Source organism: Struthio camelus, chromosome 2, assembly GCF_040807025.1.
Source record: "Struthio camelus isolate bStrCam1 chromosome 2, bStrCam1.hap1, whole genome shotgun sequence".
In the NCBI taxonomy this organism is placed as follows: Eukaryota; Metazoa; Chordata; class Aves; order Struthioniformes; family Struthionidae; genus Struthio; species Struthio camelus.
In genome coordinates, this window is record NC_090943.1 from 4,061,285 (window position 1) to 4,084,998 (window position 23,714).

General features: G+C 51.7%; 2 protein-coding genes across 4 annotated transcripts in view; one reads left to right on the plus strand and one right to left on the minus strand.

The window, feature by feature from the left end:
* The window catches only part of KLHL40 (kelch like family member 40), a 22,646-nt gene extending 12,656 nt beyond the window's left edge, over positions 1-9,990 (plus strand). Inside the window, exons 4-7 of the mRNA XM_009684191.2 lie at positions 56-163; positions 1,211-1,396; positions 1,949-2,095; positions 2,899-9,990. Of these exons, the coding sequence (XP_009682486.1) occupies positions 56-163; positions 1,211-1,396; positions 1,949-2,095; positions 2,899-3,010 (553 nt within the window). The 3' untranslated portion in view covers positions 3,011-9,990. The remainder of the gene's footprint in view (positions 1-55; positions 164-1,210; positions 1,397-1,948; positions 2,096-2,898) is intronic.
* ZBTB47 (zinc finger and BTB domain containing 47) overlaps positions 6,511-23,714 on the minus strand; it is a 26,374-nt gene continuing 9,170 nt past the window's right edge. For all 3 annotated transcript variants that reach the window (XM_068934106.1, XM_068934108.1, XM_068934107.1), the window contains exons 2-6: positions 19,780-21,174; positions 14,734-14,881; positions 13,451-13,566; positions 12,314-12,458; positions 6,511-12,149 (exon numbers count right to left, since the gene is read on the minus strand). In XM_068934106.1, the coding sequence (XP_068790207.1) occupies positions 11,740-12,149; positions 12,314-12,458; positions 13,451-13,566; positions 14,734-14,881; positions 19,780-21,174 (2,214 nt within the window). In that variant the 3' untranslated portion in view covers positions 6,511-11,739. The remainder of the gene's footprint in view (positions 12,150-12,313; positions 12,459-13,450; positions 13,567-14,733; positions 14,882-19,779; positions 21,175-23,714) is intronic.

Sequence of the window (23,714 nt, forward strand, 5' to 3'; positions counted from 1 at the left end):
CAGTCCTACCCGACAAGCTACAAATCCTTTTGCATCCCATCTTTTCCTGATCCAGGTCCTTCAAATGGGGTGAAGCTGACTCTCTTCCCTATGCAGTCTATGGCCATGCAGTAGTATCACACAAGGACCTTGTCTACGTCATTGGCGGCAAAGGAAGTGACAAGTAAGTCAAAAAGCAAGCGAAACCCAGGGAAACCGAGGATGTCATCCCCCAAAGTAGTGGGAGCCCGTGCCTACCTAACCTGAAGGCTATGGGGTAGAGAGAGCAAATGGGTGAAGGAGGTTTGCATGGGGTGTAAGATGTGGCATCTTCGCCTCTCAGCTCTGCTATGCTGCTGCAGCTCTTCCCCAAGCTCTTAGGAGCCCTACGAAGCGCAACTAACGTCAGAGAGATGGCACTGCCACTACCAGAGAGCCAGAATATCACCTCCTTTGCTCACAATAAGTAAATTCACACAGATTAGGAGAGGTGCTGAAGTGTGACAACCCCCTCCAGATTGGGACTTTCCTGTCTTCAAGCCTGGAGACCTGCCATGGAACAGCGTGGGCCTAGAAGCAAAACCCAGCCGGTATATTTGCAATAGCAGTGAAAAACCTCACCAGACTTGACCCTAGTCGTGCTATCCATCGATTTCTGGCAGGAGATGGTGGCTCAACAGAAACTGCCATTCTTAAGGAGCGTTGTAGTGATTGCTTTGCAGGACAGAGGTATGCCTGTTTGCAGAGCAAATACGGCATAATCCAGCAAAGATAGACCCTCGTCTGAGAGGATTATGGTCTGAGAAGTGTGCGTGCGTGCATATATTCACGCACACAGGCATACCTTACATTGCCATCTCAGGGAATAGGGACTTTACTGTTGACATTTTGCAGCATCAAGCTGAGTCAGCAACTCACTTGAATACTGTCTGGAAGGCTGCACGCAAGGTCTCGGATAGGCAGTTAGCTAGACAGGCCCTGACCCAGTTGTGTTACCACAATGTTGAGCTTTCAGTATTCCTATCCAAAGCAGGCACAGGGGAGGGGATGTGCTGCACACAAATGATGTCTCCAGGCACCCAAGCAAATGCACTAGTTCCAGTGTGGAGGGTAGCAAAATGCTTTCTAGAGACCCCCACGTTCTTCCCAGCTGACAGCCCCAAACTCCTGCAGCACAAAGACACCACTCGGCAGGCAATTGAAGGTCATTTTCTCTCTTATCTTTCTGTAGGAAGTGTCTGAAGAAGATGTGTGTCTACAACCCGAATAAGTTTGAGTGGAAGGAGCTGGCTCCTATGAAAATTGCCCGTTCCTTGTTTGGAGCAACTGTGCACAATGACAAAATCTACGTGGCGGCTGGTGTGACCGACTCTGGCTTGACGAACTCAGTGGAAGTGTATGACATTGCATCCAACAAGTATGTACCAGCACATACCTTTGGGGTGCAGTTACACAAGGAGCCTCTGTAGGCTTTACATTAAACATACATTAAACAACCTGCCCCCAAGTACTGTGGAGTTTGCTTGCAACTCCCAATACCAGTTCTTTTCAGTCTGTATTCCTCGGACCACTGGACATCACAAGTGGCCTGCTGTTGGGCTGGGCATAGCATCAGGCTCACATTCAAAGCAGTTCCACCAAACGGTGCAGACCCTGGGTACACTGCAGGGCCGTAGCTTCCTCTCAGCAGCATCACCCGACATGATAGATGTGTTCCTGCCTCGGGATGGGCCATGAGGCTGCACTGCAGTGCTTAGCTGCTCCTAGTCCATGCTAGGTGTGCTTCACAGATAATCTGTTCTTTGCAAAATGAGGCTGAACTATGATGATGGAAATAGCTATCTCTAGCAACAGCAAAAGAATGACCACAGCCCGTCTGATCTATCACTGGTTAATTCAGTTTCTCCATCCAGCCTCTGTACTGGGGTAGGCAGGTTGCCCTAACATGTCTGATCTCTCGATGTGGCAGGTGGGACACCTTCACAGACTTCCCTCAGGAGCGCAGCTCGGTCAGCCTGGTGAGCTTGTCTGGGATACTTTACCTGCTTGGTGGATTCGCCACGGTGGAGACGGAGTCAGGAGAACTGGTGCCAACTGAGCTGAATGACGTTTGGAGGTGAAGACCTTCCCGGTGCCTATCCCTGAGAACACAGGAGATGGGAGGAAAGTTACTCAGTGAAAGCCACCAAAGGAACAGATAGTTTCTCTCTGTCTTGATGCCTTTAGTATGAAGCCAAGTGCTTTTTTTCCCAGCACAAAGCCACAGGCTCAGTGCAGTGTCTTTGGGTGAAACATTTGCTCTGTGATGTGCTGGAGATCACATTAGCTGATTCAGTGATCTCTCCTGGCCTGACACAGGAATGTAACTGGGTAAATCTGACTCTAGTGTTTTCCTGAGTTGACATTTTGTCCAGAGCTCGTTCTAGACCTCCCCTTTGGCTTAAAGCAGTGCTAGCGCAAAGCTTGTTCTTCCTGGAAAAAGTCATCGCTCAAACTAGAAATCGAATTATCCTAAGTGGGACTAGGCAAATGGTCAAAAGCCACTTTTTGACAGCTGCTAATATAGGGTTAGGGGCCCCTTTCCTTCACTTCTGTGGCTCTAGAGCACCCTCAGCAGGCATCTACTGGGCTGCTGGCATTCACCACGGATGTTGACTTTTGGTGGCATCAACTCATTTCCCAGGTGGAAAAATATACCCTCCCCTGAGAGACGACTACCTGGTATCCTATACCCGTGCTAGCAAACCAGAGCACAGCTGAACTGCAGCTCTCTGTGCTGCTCCAACAGATATCTTGTGGACAAATTATGTCTGTGGGATGTCATGCCATGCACCAGAAGCTCCAGCTGCTGCAAGGAGGACCTGAATGGGGAAGATGAGCAGCTTTGCTCACTGTAGTTTTCTGTTTGTCTCTCCTCAGATACGATGAAGAACAGAAGAAGTGGGAAGGGGTCCTCCGAGAGATCCAGTACGCTTCCGGTGCCACTTTCCTTCCTGTGCGCCTCAATGTTTTGCGGCTAACAAAGATGTAAAGAGGCGCGATATATTTTTTTCCACGGGGCTCTGGGGCAAAAAGGGAGTGGTGGGGTGGGGGGGGCAGAGTTGAGATCACATGTGTCAGCACAGAGATGTGGCAGGGTTTCTCTGAATACGGTGTAGGACATTGCATCTGTGATTGTTACCATTTTACCTCGTCAAATAGGAAAGGGGAAAAAATCTTGAAGCCTTATGGGAACTTGAAGTTGCTCACAGTATAACTAGAGGAGGGATCTGGAGACTGCAAGGAGCTGGAATAGACTAATGAGCATGGAGCAAAGACCTCCTCCAGTCTCAGTAGAGAGGACAACAAAAAAAAATCTATATTCTTGTTCCACTTCTTGCTCCAGCTTCTTCTCTACCTTCTCAACCACTCCTGAATCTCCCTAACCACACATGGAGGCAGAAAGTGGCTCTCAAGGGGCTAAGCTGAAGTTCCCTCAGGCAAGGGGGGGTGGAGGTCTCAAATGCATTTCCCAACCTAAGGTAGCCATGAGCAGACCCCCCCCACAGCGTGGTGCTAGACCCCCCTGCTGAGAGGAAGAGGAGAGCAGAGGCAAAGGCAAGTGGTGCGGGTCAGACTTGGGGGACTTTGATGATCTCTAGAGTGAGGACAGTTAGGGTGAAACAGTGAAAGAAAAGAGCCTGTGTGCATGGACAGGAGAGGTTGGTCCATCCAACCTTGGACGTTTGGATGCAAAGAAAAGAGTTTTAGTTCCTTTGTCTCCACCTAGTCTTTGGACTGAAGAGACTCCAGGAGCTAAGATCTGCTCGAGGGGAAGAGCTGTGCCAGCAGTTGGGTAGGTAAGGGGCAGACGGGGAGGGAGGGCTGTATGTGGTCATCGCCGTCCTTTTGGGTTGATCAAGCAGAACTGCACCCTTTCTACCTTCAGTCATAGACTGCAATGTCCTCACCTCTGGCTGGATAAATGCTGCTTTTCAGGGAAAGGTTTTATATTTATGTTGTCTCACTTATTTTTAATTTTTTTTAAGAATATCCTAGTTTGCAAAGTACATGGAGCCGTCAAATGTGTTTGGTTCAAAGACAGTTTCCTACTGAGGATTTTTTTTTAAGTAAGTAAGTTATTCATAACGATGTTTTGATAGAAACACAGCCTTACTGGCAGCAGGACAGAGATCTGTTCGAGTGAAAAACTCTTGATAAAATGCTGTCTGACCAGTGGTTTATTTAAAAATAAATTATTAAAATATGGGAAAAGAAGTTCTCTGTGTATGTGTATTCATAGAGCCGTAACCGCCTGTCCACAGCAACCAGCTGCAAGGAGCGAGCAAAAGGAGGATTAGAAAGTGGCAGTGAGGAAGGGGCCTCATGGGAGGGTGGTGTCCTCATGGAACACCTTGGACATGTTGTTTCTTCGCCTCTCTCCAAACCCCTTAAGAGTCTTTTGCCTGAAAAAGCTAACTGAGAAGCATGGCAATAAGCCCCCTCCCCTCCACCGCTCTCACTTCTGCTCTACTGAGCTGTTTGCAAGCCAGAGCCACTGTCTCCATCCCCCCTGTGTCTCCATCCACCCATGCAGCCTTGCAGGCCCCTCCACCGGCTACCTGCCGCTCCACACACTTGGCCACAGCTTTTCATCTTCTTTTTCCCTCTTTTGGTCCTTAACCTTAGCAGTGACATCCTTGAAGCTTTTCTCTTCAGATACGAGGATTAGCAGCTTACCTAGGAAGAGGAAAGCAAGCCTCATACCACCATGAGCTCCTGATACTGGGAACAAGGGTGGTAATCAATAATAAAAATAAACAAACACAAACCTTCCAAAATAACACCCCGAAAGCACCATGAAACTTCTGATTTTATCAAAAAATCACAACAGCTGGCTGATCTGGTTGTCCTCTTCAAAATACAACCCTGGAGAAACTAAACCACGTCTGGAAGAGGAGACTATCAGGCATAAGTAAAGGAAGAAGAATCTCGTCCCGGTTTCATTTTAAGGATTAAAAAAAAAAAAAGTTATAGGGCAATCACTTAGAGGACAATCAAATCTAAATGGTACCAAAACATTTTTAACAAGAAAAATAAACCCAAGGGAACTGGCTGACTGAGATAGGCTAGCTTAAAAAGAACCCTTCAAAATGACCAAATCTGTGAAAACACACTGCAGAAATGTGATGTTCCCTTCAGTGCTGCCGGGAACTGACGACTCCCAGGCCAACTGGAGATGAAACTACCAAACGTACAATAGCTTGTGGCAGAAATGAAAAATTTCCATGCATAGAATCAAAACCACCTCCTGCCCAGGGATTGGAAAAACCAATGCCTTTTCTGGAGTACTACCTTGAAGCGCCATTAAACGGCCAACAGAAACCTCTCAAGGTTAAAATTCCTACCAATACCTGCTGTAGCAGGTCAGCAGGGGTGATGCTCCTTGTTAAGCCTAAAGCTCTTCCCTGCTGCTTCCAGCACAAGCGTGGGCTAGTGACATCATGGGAAGGACCTCCTTTGCCTTCGGGAACCTTTTTTCTTTCTTTCATTTTTCAAGTCCTCCTTCTGTTTATCTCTGCCAGATACAGCTGAGACCTAGTGGACAGGTCTCGCACAACCTCCTGCGATTAGTTGGACCCTCATAGGACAGAAATCAGTAATCCTCAGCAGGGATCCCTCTTAAAAAGGCTGGCGAATGGGTGTCATTTCAACCTCCTCTACTGTGGTTCTGGCCACAGCGGCAGACAAGTTGCACATCACCAAGCACAGGTTTGCCCACAGATGTTCACCACCTTCTTGCCAAACGCCAAGTGGTTGCGTCAATCCAAAGGCGATCTCAGGTAAGAAAAGCCTGCATGGATATTCAGCGAGGCACTGCTCCTCACTGCTGCCTGGCATTTCCCAGCCGCAGCACACACAACGCCAGCTGCACAGTCCCAGATGCAGGGTTATATCATCGCAGGCAAGAAGCACCTCTTGCTCCAGTGCAGGTCCCACAGGAATTTTCTCTGGGCAATGCCAGCTGCAAATGAGCAGGTACATCCCAAGGGTGGGGGAAACCCACCCCTTCTTCCGCTAGGTTCCTCATATAGGTGCTGACATTAGCTGGCAAGTATCCCACAGCTCCTTTTGAAGTCAATAAAGAAGCCGGGTTCTTTCAGATGGGCTCCGCGAGCTCTCCACTGCCTGCAAAAGAGCTTGGGGAGACCCACTGAGTAGCTCCCCAAATCACATGCAGAAGTGTGGAGCAGGCAGCATCAGGCACACTCAGCCCTCACCTCCCGCAGTGTCCCTGGGGCTGTAATCCCAGAGCCCCTTCCTTCACCCGAGAATCACCCTTCCCAGAAATGATGGGGTTTTTTGCTGGCCAGCTGGTTCACACACATGCAACTCCCACCAAAACCAACACAAAGGCTATGTGGATGAAAAATGGCCCTGGGAAGATGCCCTAGGAGGCCCATGCTGCTGGGCTGTTATTTCCCATGCAATTGCCTGAAAAGAGTATTTTTTAAAAAAGCAAGGTAACAAAGAAAGCAGTGGAGCTTTAGGTTTTCTTTTATAAAAGACAAATTGTTTATTGATTCAGTCCTTCCACTTGCAACCTCTTTGGTAACAGTCATAACACTTCCTGACTGGGAGAAGGCAGCATAAAGGCCTAATTCCGACCTCTCACCAGTTTCAGAGCTCAGCGACCCCTGACGTGCCTTGGCGAGAGGCCAAAAGCAGGTTTCAAAGTGTGGCTGAGGACATAGCCTCCAGAGACCCACAGACACAGCCCGCTGTGGCTCATCTCACTCGCCAGCGGCTCAGAGAGCGGCGCCGGCACCCCCAGGCAAAAGCCAGCTCAGGATGGAGATGTGCTGGGGACTGGCCATCTCAGCTCCGGTGCTGAGGCCATCTGTGAGCTGTGCCCTGAAGGCAGCGTTGATTCACCTCTTGGGACCTCCAGGACATGCGCCAACAGGGCCCTCGATGAAGCAAGACTGTCACGCTGCTGCGGTAAGGCAATGCCTTTCCCCAGAGGCTCCCCTGCGATGGACTAACCTGGCCGTCTCACCCTCCCCTTCATCACACTGTCCCAAAGAGAGTAACTGCTGTACTTGGAGTTAAAGATAAACATATATTGATTACACATGATCATAAAAAAAAAAGTAATAATAATAATAATAATAATAATAATACATTTCCTAGAACATTACTTAAGACGCTTCCTTAAAGCATCCAAGCTTCCCCTCCCCTCCCCGCCTTCCCTTATCTATACAGAATAAAGTGCTTCATTTAGTTTGTTCACACTAGTAGAGCCACCGATACACTCTTAACTTGGCATGTTTGGGCAATCGATACCGAATGCCGGGAAATAATACAGAGCCGAACATCAGGCATTAGAAACTAGTTTTGAGGCAAGTGCTTGGGGTTTCATTTCCTTCAAGTTCCATGCTATTGAGGTTGTTGTTCTTATCTATTTTTTTCCTTTTCATTTTCCTCCTTTTTAAGTTCTACCCAGCTCCATCATGGTTACGTGTCACTAGGCAGGGCTGTGCAGGGAAGCTGTCTCCGTCCGTGTGAAACAAGGGCGTCTGTCTGTCCGTCCTTCCCTCTCGACTTCTGGCAAACCAAGAGTTAAATCAGTGGAGTTGTCTAGCAGCGGATGCTAATCTCTATTGCACTGTCACAGCCGTTTCCACCCGACGTCCATCCATCACCTTCTCAACGCACTCGGATTATGGCTGTGGTCCGAAGGGCCAGCAGTGCCTCATGGACATTATGAGGCCAACTGGTCTGTGCTACCAGGCTCCTGGGATATATAAAAGAAAAACAACCCCCACGCGTGACTCCCTCCCTCCCCAGAGTTCAATCAAAGAGGAAAAAAAAAAAAAAAAAAGGTCGGAAAGGTGTGGGGGGGGGTAGCATGTGGGCAGAGTTGTCAGCTGAATGTTGCTTTGCAGAGTATTCATTGACTGCGTAATGGAAATTAAGCCCCTCTCCACCCTCATGGTCTGTTGAAGAAGGGATGTGAGAGATTAAGGTGCAAGAGTTAAAAAAAAATAAAATAAAAAGCTTGAAAACAACGGACCCAATTTCCCCGCCTCCCACCCTGTCTAACTCAACAGGTGCCAATGGGGCTGACCTGGGATGGATCTGGGCCGAGACATTGCCAGAGTGACTCCTTTCAGGTCTTAATACTCTAACAAAAAACAGACATCAAGAGACACATAGGGACTGAATAAGGGTGTAGACAAAAGGATTCAAAGGCCATGTAAGGCTTCAGGAGCTGCCCAGGCCTTGGAGTAGGGGAGGGAGCAGCAGGGATCTGGTTCTCCAAAGTGCTGTGTGCATGGTCACATCTCAATGTCTCCAAGCAGCTCTCCGGGCAGGGTCTCAAAGATGATTAGAGGTGGCTAAAATCAGTCACTGGGCTTTCTGTGCATGTGGTGAAGCCAAGCTGCTGCAGGATGAGTACCAGCAAGTGCTCCCATCCCACTTCTCCTCTCTGAAGTGAACGTGACGTCATTAGCCTCGAGAAGGATCTCTCATTTCGTGATGTTGTCCAAGTAGGATTGGTCCTTATGGAGACAGGAAGGGCTGGGGACAGGGAAATCAATCTCTTACTGAGGGGGTACATGTTGGTGCGGGGATTTACTGCCAAGGGGAGAAGGCCAAGCTTACCAGCTGGGCAAGCCGATAGTCTCGTCACAAAACTTAAGACCATACAGACAAGGTTAGCTTTCCTTGCAGTGTACAGCTCCAATATGGTCTCAAAGCCTAGGAGGGCGAGGGGAAAGAAATGCAAGGGAGTCCCACTGCATGGGGCCTGGGAGGCAGTGGAGGAGATGACACAAACAGCTCTATCGAAGCCCTCCAGCACTTCTGATGGTATCACTGAGCGCTCCTCCAAAGCAACCACCTCCCAGGCTGGGTCCTACTCCCTCCAGGAAGCCACCAGCTCTGACAGTTGAGTGCCCAAGTCCCTCAAAGGAGTGTGTTTCAAAAAGCATTGCACTGATAAATCCCAGGAATTGCACAGAAGGAGGACAGTGGAAGAACATTTGAGACCCATTTGAGAAGGTAAAATAGCTCAAAGCAGCTCAGCCATAGCTTTCTGCCTTCACATAAAGTGGATGTGAATGAGGGTGAACTCAGTTGTTCGGAGACTATTGCAACACCAGGGCTCCAGAGGATCCCAGCCAACATGAGGGACTAATAAGGATGAAAACCAAATTGTTCCTATCAAATGCTAACATCCTCAAGAGCAGCCAGCCTTCCAGAGGATGTCAGGCAGGAGGGCTGCCACTCAGGGCACTAAGCAGGAGTAGACACCAGTCACCTAACCTGTCACTTCAAACAGCGCTCACAGGAACAGCCGACAGTCCCATCTCATTCAGCCTCACACTCCTGTATGTCCTCCTTCAGCAAAGCACTTGAGCATGTGGCTAAATCCTCCTGGCTCTGCAGAGATACAACCCTGTGCTGGGCTCTGCAAGTTAAAGGGTGCCCGAGTGCTTTGCTGACTTGATCCGTTGAGATGAAACATCAAGACTTCTTGCAGGGCCACATGTAGTTCACAGTCCCCAGCGCCCTGATATTGCCTGTCACCTACACCAAGGTGCAAATACGAACCAGCTTCAGCAGCCTGCTCAGTGACCTCACTCCTGTCTTACCTACACCAACAGCACTGCTCACTGTCTCATCAGCTACCTGGCCCACGTCCATGTGCATCAACTTTGCTTTCCTACCAGTCTCACTGCAGGACTGGCCCTAGGAGCAATGCATTGGCTGCAAAGTATCCCACATGTCTTGGTTGGCACCTGTCTCTGCCCGTGGCCAGGATGCTCTGCAGCTCCTACAATGGTCCCAAACTGCCCGGCTATGAGGGGTACACATCCTTGGGCATGTACTCGTGAGGGCAACTGCAGTGACACTACACAGCTGGGGCTAGACCAATGCATGATTGCCTCGGCGCAAATCAGAGCAGCAAGAGAACCAGCTTATATCACAGCATCCAAGCAAAAAAAAAAAAAAAAAAAAACAGAGCAAAATCTTCCTGGACTTTCCTCACCAGCCAGGGTAGGTGACAGACAGCTGAGACCACAGTTCCTCCACTCCTCTCCTGCCTGCATGAAGCAAGCCTGAATAAGTGAAGTCAAAGACCAGCTCAACTTCACCATCATTCAGCGTACAGGAAGAGGGGCGTGCAAGTACAGCTTGGCCACAGAGGTGCTGGTCAACGCTGTGAGGCTTCACCAAATCAATCCCAGTGCTCTTCCGCAAGGCCCAGGCAAGCTGGGCTCCTCTGGTCTCCCAAAGGTGCTCGCTGCACCAGAAACACCCTACGCTGGCCAAAGCACACCGAGGAGAGTGCTGGCTGCCAACGCCACAACGCTGCTGGGGAAACAAAGCTTGGGAGAGCCACATGGGCTTTTCTGATGTGGCAAAAAGTTTGAGGAAGGATGCTATCGGATGAGACCAAAATCTGTCTCGCTTCAGCTCTAATCCTTGCAATGAGATCCAGTTTACAGAGTTCGAGAAAGTGACAACTCCTAGCAAACACCCGCCCCTCAGACATTTATTCAAATTGTTAAGGCACTATTCTGGACTGTTCTCCCAAGAAACCTCAGCCTCACGCGACACCCCACTGCTCCATCCACGGTTGCCGCAGAGCAACCTGCCAGCCTGCCTTTTGGTCTCAAGGCCCAACTGAGCTCCCCGATGGCAACGCTGCAAACTCCTGAGAGTCCCTAAAAAAAACAGATCTCGTTGGGATTAGCAGAAAGGGGACACCGGAGACCGATCCCCTTAGGCCACGCTGGGAACTAATTCAGGGCAGGGTGCCAAACACACCCAGATGTGGTTTGCTAATTTGGCACACTGCTGGCTTGTGTTTTCATCTACCAAATCCGCAGAGAGGAGAAACACCTCGCGTAGGGAAGGAAGACATGCTGAGGAGAGCAGGCCGGCAGGGTTTCGAAGGGGGACACCTGTGCTTGCCGTTGGCCTGGGGACTTCCACGCCACGGCAACCTGCAGGTGGTGACAACTCATCTTGCGCCAGCTTGATGCCACAAGCAAGAAATTCCTCTGCGGTCCATAATTCTCGTAAAGAGCCTGATTGAAAGACCAGCTTTACAGTACGGCAATTTGAGCACCACTAACTAGATTTCTCTTTCTTATAAATATTGAAGAGCTTGCAGGCAACAGGCTAGCAAGCCAGCACGCGATGCCGTGACCTCTCCGCCTGCTCCAGGGCTGGGTAACACACAGCGTCCTCACCCCGATGCTCTCCTCCAGGCTAGCTCTGCGTGGGAGCCAGCCTCAGACGATCCCTCCCACCTCCACAGGCCTCGGAGACGGAGATGATGCAGGGGGAGACGCCAGTGCGGGTGGCTGGGATGTCCACCTAGCGATGGAGCCTGCAAGGAGCGCGTGGCCACCTCGAAGCAGGCCAGAACCCTTTGCCAGATGTTTCCCAACCTGCTTGCCCAGGAAGGACCTCATCCAGGGTGAAAGCTGGGGCTGCACAATGCCTTTTATCTACACCCTTATGGACAGACGTCATTTGGCTCCTTCCTCTTCCTCCTCGTGGCACTAGCTCTGGCCCAGAGCTCCCCTCCCCACCGAGAAAGGCTTATACAGGCAAAAAAAAAAAAAAAAAATTGAAAAAAAAAATTGAAAACAACCCCAAAACAACCCCAAAACCAGGAGGAAGTGGGGTAGAGAGAGCTCCGTGACTATGGTGGGGGGCGGCGTTTCCAGAGGGCAGGCCGGTCCGTGCGGGTGGCACCTAGTTGTTGTTCGCGTTGACCCTGCCGGTGGCGGCGGCGGGGAAGAGGGGAGGCGGCGGCGGTAGGTGAGGAGGAGGAGGGAGGCTCTGTGGGAGGGGATGAAGCAGCGGCAGGGGCAGCGGGTGGGCGTGCGGCGAGACGCCGGGGCCAGGGGGCAGCTGGGGCGAGCCGGCGGGCGGCTGGGGGGCGGCCAGGCCGCTGTTGGCGGCGGCCGTGTCCGAGGCCAAGGGGTTGCTGACGCGGAAGCACTTCTCCTTGTGGGCCTTGAGCATGTTGGAGAAGCGGAAGCGCTGGCCGCAGACGTCGCAGGGGTAGGGCTTCTCGCCCGTGTGGGTCCGGCGGTGCCGCTTCATGTTGGGGCGGCTGGTGAAGCTCTTGCCGCAGATCTCGCAGATGTAGGGCTTCTCGCCTGCGGCGCGGGGAGGCACACGGGTGAGAAACACCCCTCCAACCACCGGCCCCATCCCACCTCCCTCACCCCATCGCTCGGCTCCCCGAAAGGCAGATGACAACCCCCAGGCGGCCGCCGGCCCCCGTCTCCGCGCGGGGCTGGGGCGCCCGGGGAGCGCTCACCCGTGTGCGTCTTCATGTGCTCGTCGAAGTACTGCTTCATGTTGAAGTCCTTGCCGCACCACTGGCACATGAACTGCTTGTGGCCGATGTGGATGCTCATGTGGGAGCGCAGCTGGTACTTGTACTGGAAGCGCTCGTTGCAGTTCTGCCAGGAGAGCGTCGGCGTCAGCGGCTGGCCGCGCCGTGCCGGGGTGCCCGGCCCTGAGGGTGTGCCACGGTGGAGGTCCCCACAGACTTCCCAAAACTTGACCCAGCAGCCTCATGCTGAGCCGAGATAGACTGGCTGGTTCAAATCTCCATTCCACGTACCCACCTCTCTCCCTATGTTCTCCAACTCAGTGTTTCGACTCCCACCCGGGGATACTGTCGAGCCCTGAGTCCACGGGACTTGCCCAGGGCTACGCAAGGAGTCAGTGGCATCACAGGGGCTATATCTCCTCTCTCGTGGTCTAGCATCTAAAGGACCTGCTATCCCCCCTATCTGCCCTTGGTATCTGCAGCCACCAGCTGGAGCATTGCAGAATTCACTTTTTTTCTGAAAAAGCTCAAACACACAGCTTTGGAGGATATATCCCTGGCCTCTGTCTTCCTCCAGGCTTTAGGGAAGAGCTTAGTCCATGCCGGACTGGAGCCCATGGCTCCCAATACCATCAGCACCTCGAGCCGCCATTGGCACCCTGAACGTCCAGCCTCGGTGGTGAGCCGAGGCCAAGGCTCCTCTGACTCAGGCAGCCGAAGACAAAATTGGGCCCCAGACTTGAAGGTCAGGTGGGTTCCGAGTGTGATATGCTGTCCAGTCACTAGAGGGAGGAGCAGACCCTGCTATCAGTGGGCGTCACCCAGAGGGACCAGTTTCATTATAGGGTTGGTAGGACCCTCAAGACCAGAGGGGACATAAAGCTTGGGTGAGACGGGGAAAACATCTCTACAGCTGCGCCAGTATAAAGCAGAGAGGACACTCCAAGAAGTGGAAGGTCTTCCCTAAAAATCAGCGTTTTTGTCCCCATTTGGAAGGAAGTGCAAATGGAAAGGGCACTGCCGTGGAAAGGGCAGAGAACCTGCCTCTCAGCCCAGCCTGCTCCTGCTGCCCCATGACACGGCCAGCCCGACCTGCCTTCTGCCAGAAAAGTTACCTACCTCACATTTAAATGGCTTTTCCCCAGAGTGCTGGAGCGAATGGACTTTCAGGGACATGCTGCGTTTGAAGGACTTCCCGCACGTCTCGCATGTGAACGGCATGTCCTTGGTATGAGCTGGAAGGAAGCAGAGCGGTGTTAGGCCCGCGTCGCCCTCTCCGGGCCTCCGTGCCTCATGCATCCTCCCTGCCCCAAGCTTCGGCCATGGGAAGTGAGCTTTGCTGCTCTCAAAAGCAGTGGCCAAACCCCAGGAAAACCAAAGCTGTTTCAGGAAGATGCGTGGCAGCAATATGTGACCATCAAGTGCACCTTGGTGGGGTTTGCCACCGATCCCTGATCCTTCAGGCTGCTCCTTCAAACAACCCCATATTTGAGACTTCCCTGTTGCCTGCCAGAGTCCCTTTTTTTGTCCTTTTTGGTGCTATCTGTGAGCAGCAGCCAGCCTGAGACTCATCCCAGGCACAACCAACACTTCCACGTGCCACTGCCGTGCAATTTCCTTCTCAAAGCCCAGTGCTGCTGAGGGTTTGTCCTCTTTTACAAGGGAAGGATGGTTACATTTCAAATCATCCTTTGATCATTTCTGAGGTCTTTTTTTTTTTTTTCCTGGTTAAATAAAATAAATGAGATTCCCCAGTGCCATGCCTGCTCTACAGCAGCGAATTACTCCAAAAACAGCACTGAGGCAATACCAGGCAGACATACGTTCAACATTAAATACCAGGCACCACAGGGTAAAAAAGTCATCTTCTTTCAGGGCTCATGCCAAATTTCCAGGCTTCTGCTTTGATGTTAAGAGAATTCACCCACAAGTTATTCCAGTCCTAAATTCCCAGTGTGACAGCGATTGAAAAATGTTCCTAATTGCTGAAATGACAAATGAATATCCCTAAAGAGATCCCCCAGCTGCCTGCATTTCCTTATGGGGCGAACCAAACACTAGCAGCCGTGACCCACATAACTGAATGAACGAGAAGCTGCTTACTGCTAGAGCAACAGAGCTAGAGGAGAAAAGATGAGTCAAGTTCATCTGTCATCAGATGAGAGGCTTCTTCAGAGGGCAACTAAAGGCACCAAGACCTGAGCTGCTCTCCAGAGGTGCCTGTCCCTCTGGGCGCCAGAGAGTTGAGGGTGACCAGGGACCTCAGGTGAGGTCAGAAGGATCTAGTAATCAGTAAGTAAACGATGATGCTTGTAAAACAAGTAAACGACACTTCCTATGGCCGCGGCGTGGCTGAGTGCTGGAGCCCAGCGCTGGCGCGTCCCACCGCCTCCCGCACTCACCAACCATGTGTTTCCGCACGTGGGCCATCGTGTAGAACTTCTTCTCGCAGATCTCGCAGGAGAACTTCTTCTCCGCGTAGCCGTGGACAATTTTGTTGTGCTCATGGAGCGACCAGAGCTTCTTGAACCCCTTCCCGCACGTCACACACTGCAATGAGAGAGGTGAGTAAGGCGAGGGGAAAAATTGGGCCACAGAGGCTGCACGAGGTGGAAACCAGCTTGCGGCATTTATGACGAGTCCAAGACATGTTTCCCTTCAGGCCTGATCAAATGTTTTGTTCTGACAAATATCGAGGTTTTGCCAATATTTCGACTTTGTCAGTTTTAAAACGGCCAAGTTATTCTATTTTCTTCTGATAAAAAAGGAGAAAATTTTGAAAAGGAAGGCCATTACAAAACCTAACCTTGTAAACAACTAAAGCTAAGAAACTAATAATCTAATCTGATAATCTAATAAAGCTAAGAAACTAATAAAGCTAAGAAAATAATAATGAAGTTTGCTACAGACCTTGTCACCTCAAAAACTCCCAAACTCAACTGTCTCTCCATCAGACGGGAAGAGGGGTGATGTATTTTCAGGGAAGGCCGCAGCCTTTCCACGAATGGATGCATAAAACTTGCATAAACAGTAGCTCACGCCCTAGAGCCCTATTCCCAGCTTGGACTTTTATGCTTTCATACCATTTAGACATTACATTCAAGAAACCTTTTCACATGTTAGAAGATGGCTGCAAAGCACGTTGAACCAACGAGACACCCAAGCTAGGGTAGATAGTGCAACTTTGGTCTTCAGTAGATACTATTGATATTTACTCTAGAGAAAAATTAGTTTTCTGAAAGTATCTTACCCTCCAGCGTAAGGGTGTCACACGGGGACCGTGATGGCATTGGGGACCAACCACAGGTCTCAAGCCCCGAGCCCCTCGTTTTCTCCTCAAGCACACAAAAAGGGTTGCCTACCGCCTTGGGAAATTACTCTCCCCGAGAAACAGTCCACACAGCCAACTGAAGACCACGGAGCCACGTTCTTAAGCACGTACAAAGTTTCACCTAGAAAGCCGCAGCATAGATTTGCTTCCATTCCAGCAAAGCTAAATATTTCTCTGCAAGTTCTTCCTGGGAGAAATGGCAACTCGGGCTGAAACTAAGCCCTAAAGAGTAAAGTGCTGCTGGCACTGTGCTTGCCTCCACGATGCCGAATTTCCCTCCCTCTGGCATATGCTGCAGTACAGCTTTTAAACATAGACCCATATGACTACGGTTTCTTCAGACTGGCTTGCTCCACGTGTTTTTATGGGTGCAAATGCATGCCAATTCTTTTTTCACTGTTCTCCTCCAGCAACTTTTCCGCTGTTTGCCAGTATCAATGCAACCCAACAGGTAGCAAACGAAAAACCTCCCGCGTTTTACGTGAGGGAGAGGAGAGAGGGCGAAAGAGGATCCTTGCGCGACTGCGGCATGAGCTCAACTTAAAATCCACACGGCAGAGAGGGGCTAGGAATATTCTAGCTGGAGGTAAAGCTATTTTGGGGTTTCGAGCCTTTCTGGAGTCCAGACGACCCGACCACTTGGCACGAAGCTGGTGGGGAGCTCCCTGCTTGGGGCAACGTGCGAGAGTGAGGGCCGTGTGTGGCCGACGGTCCTGCAAGAAGCTGAGGCTGCGATACTGTGCATTATGCCACCTAGACACAGTATCTCCCCCTCTCTATTTAAATTTAGGTGCTTAAGAGGCAAAATTAGGGTGACAGAGGCATTCCCAGCGCTTGGTTTCTTAATCTCGGAGTGCTTGAACATTAACATGAACAGTGCTCTGAGTTTTACGGTGTCTACGTGAGATTTCTATGGATCCGAACAGTTTTATTTCTGCTTTAAGAGGCATTTCAGGACAAACCAAGGACCCGCGTTTGGTATCAAAGACACATTGAGAAGACTTTTCCTCTACTTCAAATTAAAAAGGCCGCAGGGAAATTTTGAAACTAAAGGGAGAGGGAAAGCGTCGGGGTAGGAGAGTGCACGGGTTCGGACCAAGCATCCTCCAGGGCAAACCCCCGTATCGTGGAGCAAGGAGATGGTAGAAGCTGGCGAAACGCTAATAGGAAATAGCAGGGAGGAGAGGGAGCAGAGCTCGGTGCAAAGCGGGAAAATTCAACCCAATGAGGATCCACATCTACGTACCCACCAGGCAGCCAGGAGATAAAGCGGAGGAAGGGGAATGTCTGGGTCTAGGTGAAATGTGGACGTACAGATGCTTGGGTAGGGAGGATAACCAGCATCCTGCGACAGTAGGTACAACTTACGTAGAAAAGACTGAACAGAAATAGAGGACACATTGAAAAGAGTGATATACTAAAAAGCTCAGAGTTAAATGAGGTCAGTCAGCAAAGTGTATCAGAGCAACTCAAAATCTCTAGGCATTGAATGCTCCATGGTGAAAGAGGCTATTCAAACAAAGAAAGCAGCATCCAGAAACAGTGAAGTAATATCAAAATGATGGGAAAAAGAAGAAAAAAAAAAGATAAAGTCTGGCAAGTTAAGAGGAAAATCACACTAAAGCAGGCCAAGAAAGATTTTGAGAGACTTGATAAAGGCACAAAAGCAAACAATAAATCCTTTTTTTTTCAGGCAGCAGAAGCAGGAAGCCCATGAAGGAGGCCAGGGGCTGCAGATGGTGGCAGTGCACGAGAAACCTTCAAAGGAAATGAAGTCGTGGTGCGAGGTCCCCATTTTCACGTGGGCAAAAGTCAGAAGCGTTTCGGGAGAGATTTTGGGGCAAATCTGCGAATGAGAGCCCCCGGACCCGAACGGCATTCATGCAAACTTCCCGAAAGAGCCCAAGCAAGGAGCAGCTCAGCCCTTCACTGAGATGTGCACCAGGCAGCTGAAGACTTGTGTTGGCATTGGAGGATCAGAGGGCAGAACACCTGACACCAATTTCTCTAAAAAATGGGCTCCAGAGGGCATGTGAGGAAGCACGTACTCCTGTCATCCTGGCAATGCGATGGAAACTCTAAGAAAGAACAACATTATGATAAAAATGGTTTATTGGGAAAGAGTCGGGGGAAATCCTTTTTGACGGATATATTCAAGACCTTCAAAGGTAGCAGCACCACATTGGCAAGGAAGATAGAGGCTACCTGGCTCTGTGAAAATATTCAGTATTGTCTCTCCCCATAGGGTCTTAAGCTGCAGAGCCATGGGGTAAATGTGATTCTGTGATTCTGTAAGAGGGAAAAGTCCTTCCGCAGATAAATATGTGCTTAGAAATAGAACATAAATGCTGCTCATTGGAGGTATAGAGCCAGAAAAATGCCATTTCCTTCACTGTCCAGCTGTAATTCCATGCCATATTGATAAAGACATTCAATACTGTCAGAGCAAGCAAAGTGAATGTGTCTTCTACTTCTAAAACAAAAATGCATGACTAAAAGAGAGCTAATGATCCACGTTCTCCATGGAGGGAGGTCACCACGTAGGCAGCTGCAGTTCATCGTATTCAGAAATGCCCGGGAAAAGGTCTCGGCATCCAACTTCAGAAAAAGATTCAGTGAAACCAGGAAAAGTACAGAGAAGTAGGACGAGGACGAGCAGAGATTTGGAATGGCTCCTACAGGAGAAACGAATATATCCATCCGCATCCCGCAGCTTGGAAAAGTACTGACCAAGAGGGTACGTGGCAGATGGGTATCAAATCGTAAGAGGAAGGAAGAAGCTCCCCCAAGGGCCGTCCCTACAAGACCTGGGGGCATTACAAGCTGGAAAAAATCACAAAACAATTATTTGACACAACGTGCACTTAACCAATGGAAGTCCTTGCCACAGTGAGCGGACGGGAGCAACTCACGGAAGAAACATCTCCTGGCACCTCCGAAACACAAACGCAACCTGTGTCTCCAAGCAATAGCAACATTAGGAGCACACAGGACACAGCTCCCTTTCACGACGCTGACGCTGCCCCCAGCTACGAGCTGATGCTTAGGATCACCCTGCCTTACACAAAATCGCTCACACCTCTGCATTGCCCTCACGTCCAACGCCATGATCTGCTATTTCATTATCCATTAAATTCAGGTCCTACGGGGTCGAGAGCTCCAACTGCACTGTCACTTCATCAACACGGGCTAGAGGATCAGAGCTGAGTTCATTTACAATTAGATCCTTTGGCCACTGCAAGGGTCATACGTGAAGCTCTCCGGGAGGTTATAATTTTTTTTATTAGCAGTGACAGCGTCATGCAGAAGAGTCCAACAGGGATTAGAAGATTAGCTGCAGGATTTTGAAGGAACACATAGTTTTGCTGTTCCACCAGGATGCCTGTAGCGTGCTCAGGGAAGCAGAGAATAAATCAAACTTTTCCTGGCTCCTGACCGCTTTGGGTCACCTGCAGTGCCGCAGTGCAATGGCACGTCAACAAATTCCTTTCCATGGAAAAAAACTAAAGCTTGTCTGGCCCAGAAAGGTTGTGCTGCTTTAACCAACTTGCTCTGAAAGTCCAGATCTGGATCTAATTAAAGTGTTAGGTGAAGGCCACACCTAGCCTGAGCGAAGCAAGGATTTCCCAGCGTGTTCACTTCGTTTGGAAATTCACTAATGCGCAAGGCTGATGATTAAAACCATTTTAACTTATGTCAGCAAATCTTTAAATTAAGCTAAACGGGTTTAAGCTGGAATAAAAATGGCTGGAGTGTCTCCATTAGGGGCTTGCAAGGTTTTACCCAGATTACCTGAACACACTTGAAGAAAAATGACTCCCCAACCACGACAGCTTCTCCAGCCTCGACAGGGCTGCGTTTCTGTCCCGTGACAGCACTGAGGCTCCATAACCGCCACCCGCGACGCCCAGCTCTGTTCCCCACTGCTAGCCCCCCAAATTCAGGTCATGCGAAAACCAAGGTCATCTCCACCCTGCCATGCCTCATCCAAAATACCCTCGAGATGGTGCTAGGCTCTATGGCCCTCAAGAAGGTCACAAGTGCTCTTTGGGCATTGGGGTCCCCTGCCGTGGGCTGGTGGGGGGGCTGAGTTGGGATGTCCCCAGGGGTATCTCACCTGGATGTTCTTCTCGCAGTCAGTCTGGTGGTGCAGGAGCAACTCGCTCTCGAGCAGGAAGCGCTTCCCACATTTGTCGCAGATCTGCATGCGGCTGTGTGTCACGTTCATGTGCTTCTCCAGGTACCAGCGGTTGTTGAAGACTCGGGGGCACTTCTTGCATGGGTAGTGCTGCTTCTCCTCCAGCTTCACCTTCTGGCCCAACCCATCCTGCTCCTTCTTCCTCTTCCTCCCTCGCTGGCCTTCCTCTTCCTCCTCCTCCTCTTCTTCCACCTTGGCCATCTCCTGGGACCTGGTGGCCATGGCAGATTTGGTGGCTTTGGGTGCTCGGCTGGCTCTGCGGGGCTGTCCGCTCTTTTCTCTTTTCACCTCCGATGCATCTTCATCATCATCTTCCTCTTCCTCTTCTTCCGTTGTCTCCTCTAAGTCTTCCTCCTCACTGTGATCTTCCTCCTCCTCCTCCACCTCTGCATCCTCCTCCTCCTCCTCCTCCTCCTCCCCTTCCTCATTCTCTTCTTCCCCGTCCTCCTCAGTGTCGCGCCCATCGCCATCAGGCCGTCCCATGGCCGCAGCAGCCGCAACAGCAGCCTCGCTGGCGGCCGGCTTCCCCTCCGTCCCTTTGGAGACGTTGAGAGTCTGGTTGTTGAGGTTCACCTCCACGATGATCTGCTCCCGGTTGTACGAGCCCTGGCTGTCCAGGTCCTCCTCAGACTCCTCGCCTTCCATTTTACAGACAGCGGCTGGACCGCCGTCCTTCTCCTCCTTGTAGTACTGCTTGGCCGGCACAGCAGGGAGCGTCCCACCACCTGCCCCGTCCTCCACGCGCACTGAGTAGGGGTCATTGCCTTCCCGCGCATAGATCTTGGGGTGCGGGGCATCCACCTCTTGCTTGATCTCACAGTAGTAGGGTGGGGGGACGGTGTTGGCACAGCCCTCGGGAGGCAGGGCCATGTCGCTGGCCATGGCCAGGCTCAGGGACCGGGTGTCAAGGAGGTCCTGGCAGGAGGAGGCGATGTTGTTCATCTGCAGCACGGCGGCCGCGTTCAGCACGTCCTGCACATTGCAGGAGTTGACCAGCAGCTTGGAGGTGTAGATGAAGTTGAGGATCTGCTGGAGGCCTTGCGAGGTCAGGGCCTCCAGTGACAGCTCCACGCGCTGCAGCTGCTTGTTCTGGGTGAAGAGAGAGTGGAAGAACTGACTGTAGGCGGCGAGGACCCCCTTGTGCGCTGGGAAGATGCTCTTCTGCTGCACCAGCACGATGTCCACGTCGCACAGGTCCGGCTGAAAGAGGCGCTGCTCATTCAGTCTGTCCATCAAACACGTGAAGTGGAGGGCTACATCCTCCACCAGGGAGTACTCAGCCGAAGGGTAGTCAGTTGTCTTTTCAACTATCAGCTGCAAGGAGAAAAGAAATAAAGCAGTTCAGAACAGCCCCTCTCCCATGAAAACACCCGTCCCGCCATCCCACCTTCCCTTCTCCACATAGCTCAGCTCGGAGACCAGGTACGCCAGAGACCAGCCAGCCCTGTGGTCAGAGAACCCCACTGAGAAACTCCAACCACCTTCTTGAGTCCAGTCAACGAGAGGAGAGAAAACTTAACACACAGACTGGCAAGGGTGACACGGGGACTTGCCTACATCCCCTCTGCAAGCCTGCTATCCCTTCCAGGGACAGCAAGAGGAACTGCAGACTAACTCCACCACAGAAGCCATTCGTTAAAGTGGCCAAGGCCTGGGGACACACACGGGGGTGTTTTATGGGAAAGCAGATCCCCATTCCCCCTTGGGACGGAGAGGGGGATGCCAGCCCCATGTCACCATGGACACTGAGCAACAAACACACATGGCAGCAACTTCTCCTTGGCCTCAAATAGAGCTGAGGAGGCTCGGAGCAATCACTCAAACCCCAGATGTGAGACGCTGGCAAAATACATATGGATAAGATGACACCAAAGAAAGCAAGAGGCATCTCTGGGGTGCAAAAGAGGGATTTTGGAAGAGGCTGAGAGCTTTCATCCGTCACTTGTGCAACGCAGCCAGCATGACCTGCGTTTGCTGCCACGCTCTCCTATCACAGCTCCACTGCAAAGCGGGACAGCAGCAATGCAAGACATCAGCAATAACCCAACACTAGGAAACCAATATAGATACTAGTTACAATTCACACTTGGCTGCCGAAGACCCCAACCAAGAAAGGGCTAAAAGGTGCACGTGAGATGGTAGCTGGATGATGAGGGATCAGACTAACAGGTTCTCACCAAATCAAGGGTAGCTCCTAAGATCGGCCAAGGAAATGCTTTAGGCAACTGGGGCTGCCACTGTTTTCCTCTTTGAGGACATCTGTGCCACCTTAAGCTACTTCCACGTGGCTGAGTGGCTTCAAAGAGGGCGTAGAAATCCAAGATGAGGCCTCCTGCCAAGCCATGACCAGTGATGAGGAAGCCATTCCCTCCCAACCCCAACACATGCTTGCCAGCGGGGTCATCCCCGGGCTCATTAGCAAGGTACAGATGAGGTGCAGCCCTCACTAACCCTCCTGGCAGGGCTGCTGCCAAGGAGGCCCCCGAGCCTGGTGGGACCAGCAGGGCACAGGGGAGCCCGAGAAAGACCACAAGCTCTGCTGATGGGCAGCTCGCAGCCTTGGAGCCGTCTCCGGTGGCTGGTGGTATGTGCCATGGATCAGCCACCTTCAGAGCAGTCCTGTCCTCTCCCGCGCCGCTTCCCAGCCGTATCCGTGGCCAAGGGTGTCTACGCCACCCTGCAGGCAACGACCTGCAGCGACACGCTGTTGCTGCACACGATGCCAGCGACGTGGCTCACCGAAGGATCACGTGCTGTTGATTCCCCCGCACACGTGCCTTGAGCTTGGGAGGGCGGTGGGGCACTTCCCAAAAACAGCAAAGCTGCACCAGACCCAAAAACCCACGACGTTGCCAGGGACGTGCGCCTGCGCCGAGCACCTAGAGAAACGCCCCGGGGCTGGTGGCTCCCGCCAGCTCCAACGGGGCCATCCAAGCCCGACAGACGGGGGACGCACGGGTCTGTCCCATGCATGCCCACCATGCATCCCTGTGGCTTGGCTAAAATTGGGATTTCAGTCATTCTCCACCCCTCACGCCAGCTCCTGCAGCTGCCGGTGGGTCGCATCAGGTCCTGCCTGCCCACGTGCCCCAGCCGGCGGGTCCGAAAGCCGCCTCTGCAACACGCTGCGGGACAAAGACCCTCCCCACCGGTTCGGTCCCCCGTGCAGCGGCCAGCAGAGGTTTCCCGCTGGCGCAGACCTCCGCGCCGCTCCAACGCGAGCGCCCGGCACCTCTCCGACCTGCCCCGGCAGCTCCCGCTCCTGCCCGTCACGCTTAGGCACCTTTGAAAAGCAATTACCAAATTACACCGCGTGCATGCCGTTAGTAGCCCTCATCAGTCCTCTTCTCTTTCCCCCCCCCCCCCCTTGTTTAAATCGCCCGAGGCAAAAGCACCACCTGGAAAAATTAAAGTCACGAAGCAGCACGGGAGAAGCAGCCCCAGGCTGGGAAGCGCTGCAAACCGTCGATACCTCCCAAGCTGCATCTGCCGAATGGTTTAATTCAACATTTTCCAGGGCGCCGACCTCTCCGGCATCGTAGCCTCCTCGTCCCTCTGCCCCCGACCCCGGCCCGGACCCTCCCGCCTCGACAGAGACGGAGCGGGTCCATCCCTGCCTCTCCGTTAATGCACGTTTCCCCCCGGTACTGGGGGACGTGACCAAGGCTGCAGCGCAGATCGGCGGCAGAGGCGCCCGACCTGCCAGGCCAGGGATTTCCACCGTGCCTCCTGCTCAAAAGGGATAGCGCGGCCGGCATCCTTTTCTGGGGGGAAAAAACGGCAGGTTTCGATCAACGCGTGACCTCCCGCCAGACGCGTTCTGCTTGTCCTTCTCCCTTTTTTAAGGCAAAGGC